General features: G+C 45.5%; 1 protein-coding gene across 1 annotated transcript in view; it reads left to right on the top strand.

Annotated features, from left to right (window-relative positions):
- Positions 1-9,565, top strand: part of SDK1 (sidekick cell adhesion molecule 1) — a 364,412-nt gene extending 354,847 nt beyond the window's left edge. Inside the window, exon 46 of the mRNA XM_031606919.2 lies at positions 3,615-9,565. Coding sequence (XP_031462779.2) covers positions 3,615-3,887 — 273 coding nt within the window. The 3' untranslated portion in view covers positions 3,888-9,565. The remainder of the gene's footprint in view (positions 1-3,614) is intronic.
- Positions 9,566-12,054: the final 2,489 nt, after the last annotated feature.

Genomic DNA, 12,054 nt, shown 5'->3' with positions numbered 1-12,054 from the left:
GCCTCTGAACAGCATTTGTGCATTCTATGCTATCAATATAATGCTTAAATAGCCTCTCATTTTCTGTATTTATTGTTTCATAGGCATCCCCACACTCTGGTTGACAGCCTCTAATGTCACCGTACACCAATCATGCTTCAGCCTATGGAGGTTTCCAAGGAAACAAAGCCACCGTCGCACTGAAGGGCGATGCAGAGTAGGGAAAACTGAAAACAAAGCAAAAAGCCCTGCAGCATTTCTATTTCCTCAGTAGTTTAAAAACACTAGAAAGTAATCCTCTAATATAAGCTGTCTATACTGTCATGCAAAACATTTATTTTTCGACTCCTTGACTTTCATTGGGGCAGGCAGTGATACGGGATCGTAACTTAGAGAATTCCTTGCTGCTAAGGGCAGGTATCAGTATCTTGTTCAGAGCAGACCTTAGAAGATACTTTGGAAACACAGAATAGTTGGTTCCTGCTTATTTTGAAGGAAATACAAAGAAAGCACTTTTTATCGAGACCAAAAAACAGGTTATCCTTCCCAGCATCAGCGCTAACGATGGCAAAAGGCTGAAGTGAGATGAGGCTTTTGCAGCTATATAAGTTTCATGAAAGTCCTTTCTCAAAGGCATTGGTCTTATTTACACTTCATTAGTATTCTCTTTCAGTTGGGATAACAGACTAATTAGGGGACAGATTATCAGCAGGTGGCCTAGTTTTGAAAATCTTGGACTTTCTGTCCATGGCTAGTCTATTTCAAGTGGCAGCAGCCCATCTAAAAGTGCTCCCAATATTTCTCCTCTTCATTATGTTGACTTCTGGCAGACTCAAAAGGACTTGGCTTAGGTACAGAAACTGTATTAGTTCTGTGGTAAGTATATTTTTGCTAGCAATGGATAGAAATCAAGTGGCTGCATCACTATTATTGTACCTATCAAGTAATGTGCTCCTTTCCTGGATACATCTCCTTCTCAGCATTTCTTCTTAGACCTCCTGGCCTTTTAACTGCCTTTATGTTTCTTCCCTGTGTCTGTGGGGCCATCAGGAAGACCAGGAAGGAGCCACAGGAAGCAATTTTATATTTTTACTTATGTGTATAACACTGCAACTCAGCTGACATGATCCATCTCTCCAGCAGAGGCTTGTTTCTCTGGAGGAGTGTGTCTGAGGCATTGACTTCGGACTGGAGAAGGAGTCAGAAGATGTGGCAAGAGCTGTTGTTGCACTGTGTCTTTGGGGGGGGGGGGCGCATCCATGAGTTTATATCTTTAGGTGATGCTCACATCCTTAACGCTGGCATACAGAGCTGCAGCTCCACACAGGCTGGTGCAAAGCACAACATCTTGTTCCTTGATAGGAACAGAGGAAACCAGGTCTGCAGGAAAAGTCTGTTGGCTCTGCAGCTGAGGACCTGAGCTGTAGCCTCTCTCTGTCACACTGCCACATCCACCATCAGCAGAAGCGCTTTTGTTGGAGCCTCTTACAAAATAGACAGGGCTGTGCTGGCAGGATGTTTCCTGCAGCAGTGCCAAGACTCTGGAGCTGCTCTCTGTACTCCCTGGCTGCAAAGTGTTCCAAATCTGGGGATATTCCAGGCACGCTGCAAAAACCACCTGTTCAGGAAGGCCTTTGGAGGGAGCCCGGTGTTGTCTTCCCAAGGTTGGCAGCTGGTGCAAAGGAACGTTTTTCCAGGTGATAGATTTGCTGAGTTCCTTCTGGAATAATTGTTAAATGCTGGTGGGGTTTTGTTGTAATATTAATTACGCATCAAGGCACCTGGAGCTTTGCAGTCTTAAAACAATAGAAAGATCCAAAGCATGGTTAACAGAAGGGGAATTTTGCAAAGCTGTTAGCAAACTGCTTTACTCAGTTTCAGAAAACTCTGGGAAAAAATTTCTCAGCCCCGTCTATCACTCTCTGTGCTGGAAAACAGGCACGAAATAGTATTGAAGCAGCTATCTAAGCAAAGGAGTGGGATGATGGATGCGGTGCCCTTTTCAAATGATGGTTCGGAAGGCATTTGAAGATTGTTCTTCAGAGGCCATTAGAGGAGGAGAGACTAGTCGTGTGGCAGGCAGGATCAAGGAGGGTGTGTGTTTGCTGTGTGGTGTCAGATCAGAATGATACCAAGCTTCTGAAACTAATTGCAGTCACTAGTGGTTGTGAGTTGTGCTTACCCATCTCTCTCTTGTATGTCATAGGCAGCCACCACTTTGATTTTTAATTGCCTTTTAGGTTGGCTATGCAGGCTATCAGGGGGGAAAAAAAGGAATAAAAGCTTTTCCATGCTCGAATGAGAGATTTCAAGAGAAGGCATGAGATACGGCAGTGACTGAGTAAATGTTTGTGTGCTGTATGGGATGTGGCTGCTATTGGTGGGAATGTCAGTGGGAACAGAAGGGAAATGTGCGCTTGGATGCTATGGGCAAGGCTTTGCCGTGGTCTCTGTTCAGAGGAGATCGATGAGCTCTCCATGCTTCCTGCAGCTGTGTCCCAGAAGCAGTGCTCTGGGGGCACAGAGCTGCTCTGGCTATAGCCCAGCAGAGCTCCTCAGCTCCAGGGAGGTGCTGGTACTGAGGCTACTGGTCGTCCTCTGTACACGTTTTCAGGGGTAAGATCCTGTCTGAGCGTGGGCTTGTGCCTGAGCCACGTGATGGAAGCATCCCCTCTTTTCTGGCAGTTCTTTTCCAAATATTGCATTTTTGTTTTCTCCCATCGCTGCTGGTTGTGTGCATTGTTACACTGCTGATAATCAACTGGAAAGTACAAAATAGAGTTGTTTGCCTGAAATAAATTTTGGTTTTGCTTAACTCCCTCCCAGTGATATAACTAATTTTCAGTATTTAATGGGGCTTGCAAGCCAAACTCCGAGCACTGTGCAGGTGCCCTGACCTGACCAGAATACACAACAGCATGGCAACTGTTGTGCACAAAAGGCTTTCTGTCAGTCCTTGCATCAGAAATAGAGAGATTCTCAATTGCTGTTGCAATTGTGATCACTTTGATTATACCAGAGAGTCACAGAATGGTTGGTTTCCCTACAGTGACTCCACCCTTCTCTGCACCTCCTGTCCAAGTAGGAAGCTGTAGCTCTTGCTGTGGGATTCTGTGCTGAATTAGAAGGGATTTCGTAGAATCATAACATGGCCTGGGTTGAAAAGGAGCACAATACTCATCCAGTTCCAACCCCCTGCTATGTGCAGGGTCACCAACCAGCAGACCAGGCTGCCCAGAGCCACATCCAGCCTGGCTTTGAATGCCTGCAGGGATGGGGCATCCACAGCCTCCTTGGGCAACCTGTTCCAGTGCCTCACCACCCTCTGTGTGAAAAGCTTCCTCCTAATATCCAACCTAAACCTTCTCTGTCTCAGCTTAAAAGCTTGTCCTTTCTCTGCGTGTCTTATTGAAGGAGATCATCAGGGAATTTTCCCTTAGCAGCAAGGCCTGGCTCAGACAGAGCACAGCACTCCCCTACAGCCAGCATGTGTTACACTTGGACTACAACCCATCCTACCCTAAAACTATGGCTTTTATCAGCTGGTGATATTAATCTTCCCTCTAATTTCTTTCAGAGCGGACTGAGCTAAATCCTAGATGCTAACAGCTGATTTTTTTTCCCTTATACTCCAGGCCACCGACTCAGATTACGAAGACGAGCTGCCAAAGCATTCCTTTGTGAACCATTACATGAGCGATCCCACGTACTACAACTCCTGGAAGCGGCAGCAGAAAGGGGTGAAGCACCCAACATCCTACAGATACGAGGAGTGCTCCGCCAGCGAGACAGAACCCTATTTCCAGACTGTCATCACGACACAGAGCTCAGGAGGGGTGTACACCCCAACGGGACAGCCTGCACCCGGCTCCCGGACTCCAGTGACAGGCTTCTCCTCCTTCGTCTGACACGGGGTGGGAGGGAAGAGCCCGGCCGCGATGCCGGCGCTGCTTGGGGTCACCCACAGCAGTGACCAGCGGCGAACTGTGGGCAGCTTCTCTATCAGGGTAGAGCGGATGGGAACACGGATGAGGCTGATCTGGTTTTGTTTTTTATTTGGTTTTTCAGTTTGTTTTGGGTTTGGGGTTTTTTTTGTTGTTGTTGTTGTTGATGATGATGATTTTTTTTGTTGTTTTGTTTTGTTTTCCTGAAGACAATCAATTCTCAAAACACGGAGCTGAACTAGCCGAACCTTTGCTTAAAAAAAAATAAAAGGGTGGGGAGGGGGGTGGGGGGGAAGGAATTCTGCAAAGTGATGATTTTAACCACTTGTGAATAGTTGGGGTTTTTTAACCACTTTTTTGTAACACTGCTTCAGGAAGCAGCTCCCGTGCCCTCTCTTCCCTCTTTCTTTCTCTCCCCTCTTCCTATCCCCCCCCCCCCCCATTTCCAAACAAGGAGGTGAATTCCCTAGATGCAATGAGAGACTTTGTGATGTGATTCGAAGAGAAAACAGAAAACCTCCCAGGCTCCTTTTTTTTTTTTTTTTTTTTTCTTTTTCATTTCCTTCTGCCATCAGGGTCAAGAAGTTAAAAAACAAGAAGGGACAAACTTTTACATGAAAAGCAGACACCTCCTCTCTCCTCTCCTCTTCGTTGCTCCCCACGTTAGGAGCACTGGCTGATTCACTTAGGCTCAGATGTGTCACAGTGGCTGCTCTCAGCTCACTACTGGAGTTCATATGCTGAATTGCTGACCTGCTTTCCCTTCTTTTTCAAATGGGACCTGCTGGAATCTTTAAATATTCCAACTCCAGGGCCTTTAGAAGAGCGGATGTATCAAAAGAGCTCTGTAGGCAGCAATGGGTGAGACAAATCGGAAGAATTCGGATGCAAGGTCAGTTTATTTTTGGTGTGGCTCTAATTCTCCCTTGTGGACTGCATGTGCCGTTTGAGTTGTTCATTTTCAAAAGTCAAAGGACAGAATCCAGCAAGCCAGAGGAATCTTTCAATTAATTGCAGTGACAAGCGAGAGAGTCTGCTAATTGATGAGGGTTTTGATCATGAAAGTTATCCTGCCCTGTCAGTAGAAATAGAGCATTCTTTCTTGCCCAGACTCTGCAGTGCTGCTTACTGGTCTGTAAAAAAATACGTGGTAGTTGGGTTTGTTTGATTTTATTTTTTTAGTACAAAGACACATCACATGGATTGGGTGAGTTTTGGTGTCCGCAGGTGCCTTTTATTGATTCTTCACCTTCATATCTAGGAGATGCAACAAAGTGTCTCCAAATAAAGCTGATGAGGTTTTCAAGTGTTAGGGTTGTGAATTACCTTGTGCACATTTATCGGCTGCTTTGTGTGCTTGAATCTACAGCCTTTGAAAAGGAGAGAGGACTTCTTGTTTATTTTTCATCCTTTTGTACAGCTCCCTTTTTGTTTTCTTTGTTTCTGCCTTTTTCCTGAGTGTTTAGCAGCACGTTGTTTGCTCACAAGGAAACCGTCAGGGCTTTAAAGGAACTGAGTCCAGCCCTTGGATCTAGCAGCATTCCTGGATCACTGCACTTTTTACCACAAGAGTTTGAAAGGCAAATTTGAAAGGAGGCACAACCTTGCCACTCCAGCACCTGGCATTCCCTTCCTGGTGGATGGAGGTCAGCCAGGAGAACTGGCATCCTGCTGCTTGCTGATGTCCCATCAGGGCACGTGTGGGCACTGTTCCTATTGCAAATTGTCCCTGGAGAGAGGAAAACTGTCCTCTCTAGGGACATGCAGGACAGCAGTGGCACTGGATGGACAATGTCTTAAAGGCAGGTTGTTGAAACCAACCTAATGTTGTTTACCTGTCCGTGCTCTTAGGGCTGGTTAGAAGCTGCTTGGTATCATCTCACCTGAACAGGTGAGGTCCCAGCAGTCACCTTTCTGTGCCTCTCAGGCAGAGCAAACCAGCTTAGAACTGCCTGTGCTCTTTGGCACCGCCTCTGAGCCCTGCTGCTTTTGGTGCGTACGGATTCTGATAGCACTGACACCAGATTGTTGTTCTTCTCCAAAGGCTCCAGAAAGAAAGAATTCAAAACCAAAAACTCCATCGGATGTGTTCAAGGGTTTTTGAGTTTGGGATAATGATGAGTTTGGGATCGTTAAATCACAAGGGACTTGTAAAGGCACCTACTTGAGCCAAAACCCTGTGAGCCATCCCCCTCTCCAGACCTGGGTAGGACACGTGTGGGATAGAGGAGAGGCTCCAAAGGAGGTTACTTGAGCTGATGGTGAAGAGGAATGCAAAACAAACAAGAAAAACCACTGCCTTCTCTGCACTTTGACTGTTCTCTTAAGCCATACGGACTTTGCTTTAATTACTGAACTGACAACGAATTGTTTGCAGTCTGCATTTTTTGGTTTCTTAGGCAGATTTCACCTGTGTGACTTTCCATTTAGTTTTCTTTTTCTATGCATCAGATTACTTATTTTAAACCTCTTATTATACATACATGGGACACAAAGATGCTATTGCTGTTGGAGTGCTAAATGGGTTCATCCAACAGCTCAGAGAGGCAGTGCTATGGGAGTCTTTCAAGGACCACTGAGGGACTCATGGATACAGATTAGAACAAAATAGATCACATATTGAAGATCTTGCTCCAAAGGTGCGTGGGGTGAGTAGCTTCATATCTCCTGAATGTTGCTGGAACTAAACTGCTGTAAGGTGCAATTATTCCCTGGGACTGTTCCGATACCACATTGAGTAAAAAGGCAAGAAAACCACAGGGAACGAAGAAAATGGAATCTGCAGTCACAGTTGCACTGAAGGAAGACATGGGGAGCAGCACAATCTGTATAAAGCAAGAAGAAATGATCCCTTTTTTCTCAGTGCCATCTGCAACTGAAATGCTCGAGCTCTCTGGGGTCCTGCACGGCCCTTTTCTTCTGACTGCCACCAAAATAAAAGGTTAGGAGTGATGCCTGGAGGTCCTGCTGATCTGAGCAAAACCATCTCTGTTCCATTCCAGGTCATTATTACTCTCGATGTTGTTTTGTTTAGCAGTTGGCTTTTCTTACTTATGGGTTTATTTTATTTAGGCTTTCACTCAGTGTGGACATGCACTGCCCTGCTCACTCCTAAAATGAGAACAGGATATGAGTTCTCCTGCCCAGTTCACTTATAGCTACATGCATGATGCCTGTGCCTTCTTGCTCACATGCTGTATTGCAAAATGTGACAAATAGGTAGGTTTTATTTACTTCTGATACCAGGTAAATTGTTCCATCTAGAAGGAAACACTCCATCAGTTAGCAAGAAAGCTCTCTCTTATAGCTGTAATCTTTGGGAATTACAGCTTTGAAATACGACTTTTAAACATTAGCTGTCATTTTACAATAACTTCACCCATCAAATCCACTTCTGTTTCCTTCTTCTTGTTTAGAACCATCTTGAAAAATGAAGACTTATATGTAAAACTCCTTGTTAGGGCATTTGATTTGTATTTATTTATTTTCTCTGCCTTGTTTCTCAGGTCTCTGGGTGACTGTTATTAAAAAATAAAAGCAACGTTACGAAATGACCGAGGGAGACGTTTCAGGGAACAGCTTAACAGGAGCTCATTTTTCATGTGGCAGCCATGGGAATACCCCATTTCATGCAGAAGAGTGCCATGTCACACACGGTGTGTCCCCCAGCACTGGTTGCTCCCTCAGGTGGAATATTTTCCATTCCCACCTCTTAATCTCATTTTGGTGCATGGCTGGTGCTGCTGGGTGGGAGCAGCAGCGGTGAGAAGGGACAGGAGAGGGCACTCTTCTGCTTCGATAGGGGACAGCCTCTTCTTCCCCACCCTGGGAGTCAGCAGCTGGAAAATCCCTTGTGGGGAGAAGTGAGATCGTGTTGGTCAAAGACTTTCATAGGCAACTGCTGAAGGAGTCACCCTGTGCCAAGTGATCCCAATATTAGAGGCAGTTAGCACTAAAAAAAAAAAAAGGGAGGGAAAAAGAGAGAGAGGAAAAAAAAAAACCCTAATCCATTAACCCCAAAGTAATTTTTTTTTCTCCTCATTTGGAATGCTAAAACCAGTGATGCTTTGCAGATGGACTGAGATCTCATTTCTTCTGCTTATATCCAAGCCTCTGCCAGAAGCTGCTGTAGCAATATTTTAGAATAAATATCCAAGCCTGTCTTGAAAGGGGGGATACATTTATTATCTTTGTCATTGCTCTCCTCAAGAAATCCATCGGGTCATCCAAAGATTATCCAATCTGCTCTCCAAAAAGGGAGGGTAGAAAGCAGTTCATGCAGACAGAGCACCGGTGTCTTCTCCCACTTGCAGTTTTCAGACTAAACAGGGCAATCCTTTTAGAGAAAGGATTTGTCAGGAAATTTTAAAATGGAAGAACAGTGACTTTTGGCAGGGCCACTATAAATCAGCCATCCTAGAAACCTGAGACATAAGAGAGAACATGATCCCAAAACATCCTGTCTTTGGCAGTTTCCTTTATCAATAGTAGCCGAAAGGGCACAAGCAATGAGGGATTCTATTTGGAGAGCAAAAGCCATCACAGAACAACTGCTAGACAGGCAAGTTGTATTGCAGACCATGTCGTTCAATCTGGAGTTCCTGCTGTTTCTTAGGTCAGCATGGGTGGAGTCCGTACAGCATCGTGGCTTTAGGAGAGGTCATGTGGGGAGAGGTTTGTTGGAGCTTCCACAGAGGCCGCACGCATGACAACATGGTTGTACAGTTTTCACTGAAACCTTAAGGAAAGCCACTCTTCAATTAGGAGCACATAACCCCCAAGACTAAACATGTTGGATTGGGGTTGAGCCTCTAATGGCTTTACCTGACAGATCCCTTCATTTCCTCATATTTTTGTACTCCTTTTCTTCCCCCCCCTGCATCTCAGACCCAGCCCTCCCAGACAAAGTTGGCTTGCACTTTGTGAAGGTGTGAAGCTTGCCACCCACTGTAGTAGAGCCAGCACTGATAAGCACACGTGTGACACATGGGACAGGTGAGATGTGTTTGAACAAGAGGTGAGATTCCTTTGTGACTTGAGATTCAGGCATTGACTCAGAACTTTTATCTTCTCAAAGCTGCCACCTGCCCTTTTTAAATGGCCTTGGAGCCTCAAGACTTGACAGGAAAATCATTATTTCTGTTGATTACTGTTTGATCACTGTGCACTTTCCTGGGGCTTGAATCACTGGATATAGAGACTGGCACGAGGTCACAGAGCTTTATATCAAAGTGTTTTCCCATCGATGTCCAATTCTTTACATCTGGAAGGGACACCTTTCTGCTTGTCAGCAGACATGTCCTGCAGGTGGGACCTGGGATGTGGCATCCACGCTCCCTGGTGGTGATGCTGAGCCCATGGCAGCAGTAGCAGGTTGCTCTGCCACTCTTGGGATGGGATCCATCCTCTGACGTGGTTCCTGCTGTCAGCTCAGGGGTAGGACCACCTTACACAGCTGTTTCGGAGTTACCCTTTAGTGTACTGTGGTTATCGGGTCAATTGCTTTCACTTCAGTGTCTCCTTGGGGATTTGCCCTGGATTTTCGTTCCACGCCTCTCGTTAAGCCTCACCTTCACCACTCCACTATTTTATATGAGAAAGTTACTTCTTCTTTTGCAAAATTGCTTCTAATTAAAAGAACCCTTTTGGAATTCGTGTGTCTTTGGTACTTTTATTGAGGGGTGGGGTGAGGGGTGGAGGGGGGAGAAAATGTTTTCAAGCCACTTCTGTTATTTTTGGCTAGAAGAAACGGTTTGGTACCTTGCCAGAGTGCTCACGATTTAACAGCTCAGGACAGTGAAAATGTAACACAGGCTGAAATTCCACACTGTTAGTTCTGGGCTATAAAATCTTATAATCCCCCGCTGCTTTTCAGCTCAAATGAAGCTCTCAAATCGTTTACACCCAAAATTTGGTCAGCCTGAAATTTGTGGTGTTCAGTGGTGATAAACTTCCTCCCGGATGAGCTGAAACCCATCGGGGCTGCTGGTTTGTGTGCTTTGGTTGTCCCTGCAGGGTGGTAGCAGCCATTATTCGGGTCCCACAGGAGTGCTGATGGCAGTGGGCTGGATCCTACCTCATGTAAACCCATGCAGTCATTACAATGGGGATGCGACAGTGGCTTTTCCCTAGCAGGGAAGTAAACCACGTGAGGGCAGGTTGGCTGCAGCCCTGCTGGGAGAGGTGAGAGGTGGGAAATCACTGCTTTCCAAGGGCTGGGAGTCAAACCGCTAAGGAAAGAACTCTTGTTTTCCTGCTCCTGAAAGGGTTATTGTAAACAATGCATTGTTAGATAAATACAGGCACTCTTCTGGCTGGTAGCTTGTAATAACTTAGAGGTATCAACATACCCATTTTGAAGATGAAAATCCTCGCACTGTAGAATTTTGTGAACAAGACATTATTCTGCAAAATTGCCAGAACACACAGCAGTATTTTTTTTTTGAGGTCATTCAGCCCCAAAGTGCATCGTCCTCCACTTCCAGCCCTCGCTCTGCTCGGGACACGTTTCCTCTGCACGTGTTTTTATGGTTAGGAATGGAGCACGGACATAAACACTGGAGTGGATGGGAAATCTGCCATGGCATTTGTAGCCTAAACAATACCAGAGCACACAGATTGGCTTCCTGCCCTGCCTTGAGCAGCACAGGCAATGGCTCGACTGAATCAAGCAATCAGGGCTTTCACTGCTGACCCTTTTCCTGCTATTTGTCTCATTTGTTTCCTCTTCTTCCTCTTGTGTTTTTGCTCTAGGGTTATTTATTTTTCTCCTTGATCCTTTTGTTTTCATTTTGTAAGCTTGCCTCTCAGTTTTATATATATATATATATATATTTTTTTTTTTCTCCTCCTCTTGCTTTGACAATCATTTTCATTCTGAACCTGCTTTTCCCACAAAATCAAAAGGAACTTTATCTGAACACATTTTTCTTCATTATTTGTGCACATCTGCCGTGCCTTTAGAAAGGGAGTCCTGCTTTGCTGTATTGTTTCCTTGGAAATGCAGGATGTATCCCTCTGAGCCCAAGCAGTGTGGTCACTGAAGCTTTGGTCTGACCTCCCAGGCCCATGGGGACCTTTGTTAGGTAAAGACCCTCATTAGGTAGAGACCTTTGTTAGGTAGGCAACTGGCATGTTTACCACTATTCGTTTTCTAGCTAGGGTAAGAGTAAGTCATGAGACTGATGATATGAAGTCATTCTGCAGCATTTTTACAGGCAAGCATCTCAACTGCCAACAGGGCTGATGAAGTCATCTGCAAATTCAGAGAATCTGTCCCTATATATGGAAAAAACCCTACAGTTATCAGCACGTGGTAGAGGAGGAAGCAGCGCACGCCCATGGAGTCATTGAAAGGCATCGCTCTGCGTTGTGCAACTTTCAGAGGCTGAGGTCAGTGGTTGCAGCACTGCCTCTTTTCGAGGAAAGCAGCCATGCAGTGGCTGAATCATGGCCTTGCTGTTCCTCCTCCCTCCTTGATAACACGGGACCGTGTAACGCTCACTTTGTGCACCAAACAGAACGCACACATAAGGCTGAAGGGCAGTCCTGGAAAAGGGATGTGTAGTGCAGCCCGGGGCCTCGTGCCAGGAGCCATAAAGCACCATACAAACACGGGTAACCTCACTGCAGCCTGGTTAGGCTGGAAAGATAAATATTCCTTTCTTTTTCGCAGGAGAAATTTGAGGCCCAGATGAGCTTTGCCTATGGGACCATGCAGTAGTTTGTGTGCCCAAGTGGCCTCAATTGCAGACGTCCTCGGTGCAGGGCAAAGAAAACACATCTTTCCTGCAAAGCAGCAGGACAGGTTATTTTTGGGTCTCTATAAATTGTCTCTGTTCTCCAGTGCTATTGCTCATACCATACCAGGGGAACACGACTGACCTAATTAGAGTCTCATTCCAACAGAACAAGACTCAACTGGTAAATACAAACTTTAAACAAAAAAAAAAATCTTGGGTTCTTTTTGTGTACGTACAAGCTGATCTGCTTGGGATGAACAGCATGGAGGTGGGGGCTGGGAGGAGCAGGGCAAGTAGAGTCACCAGGGAAAATGAACTATGGAAACTGTGAAAACAGGGCAAATTTGTGGGACAGTAACTGAATCACACAGGAGACCTTCTCCTCTGGG

This window comes from Phasianus colchicus, chromosome 16 (genome assembly GCF_987193195.1).
Source record: "Phasianus colchicus chromosome 16, bPhaCol1.hap1.1, whole genome shotgun sequence".
NCBI classification, from domain to species: domain Eukaryota; kingdom Metazoa; phylum Chordata; class Aves; order Galliformes; family Phasianidae; genus Phasianus; species Phasianus colchicus.
This window is presented reverse-complemented; position numbering and strand designations above follow the sequence as displayed.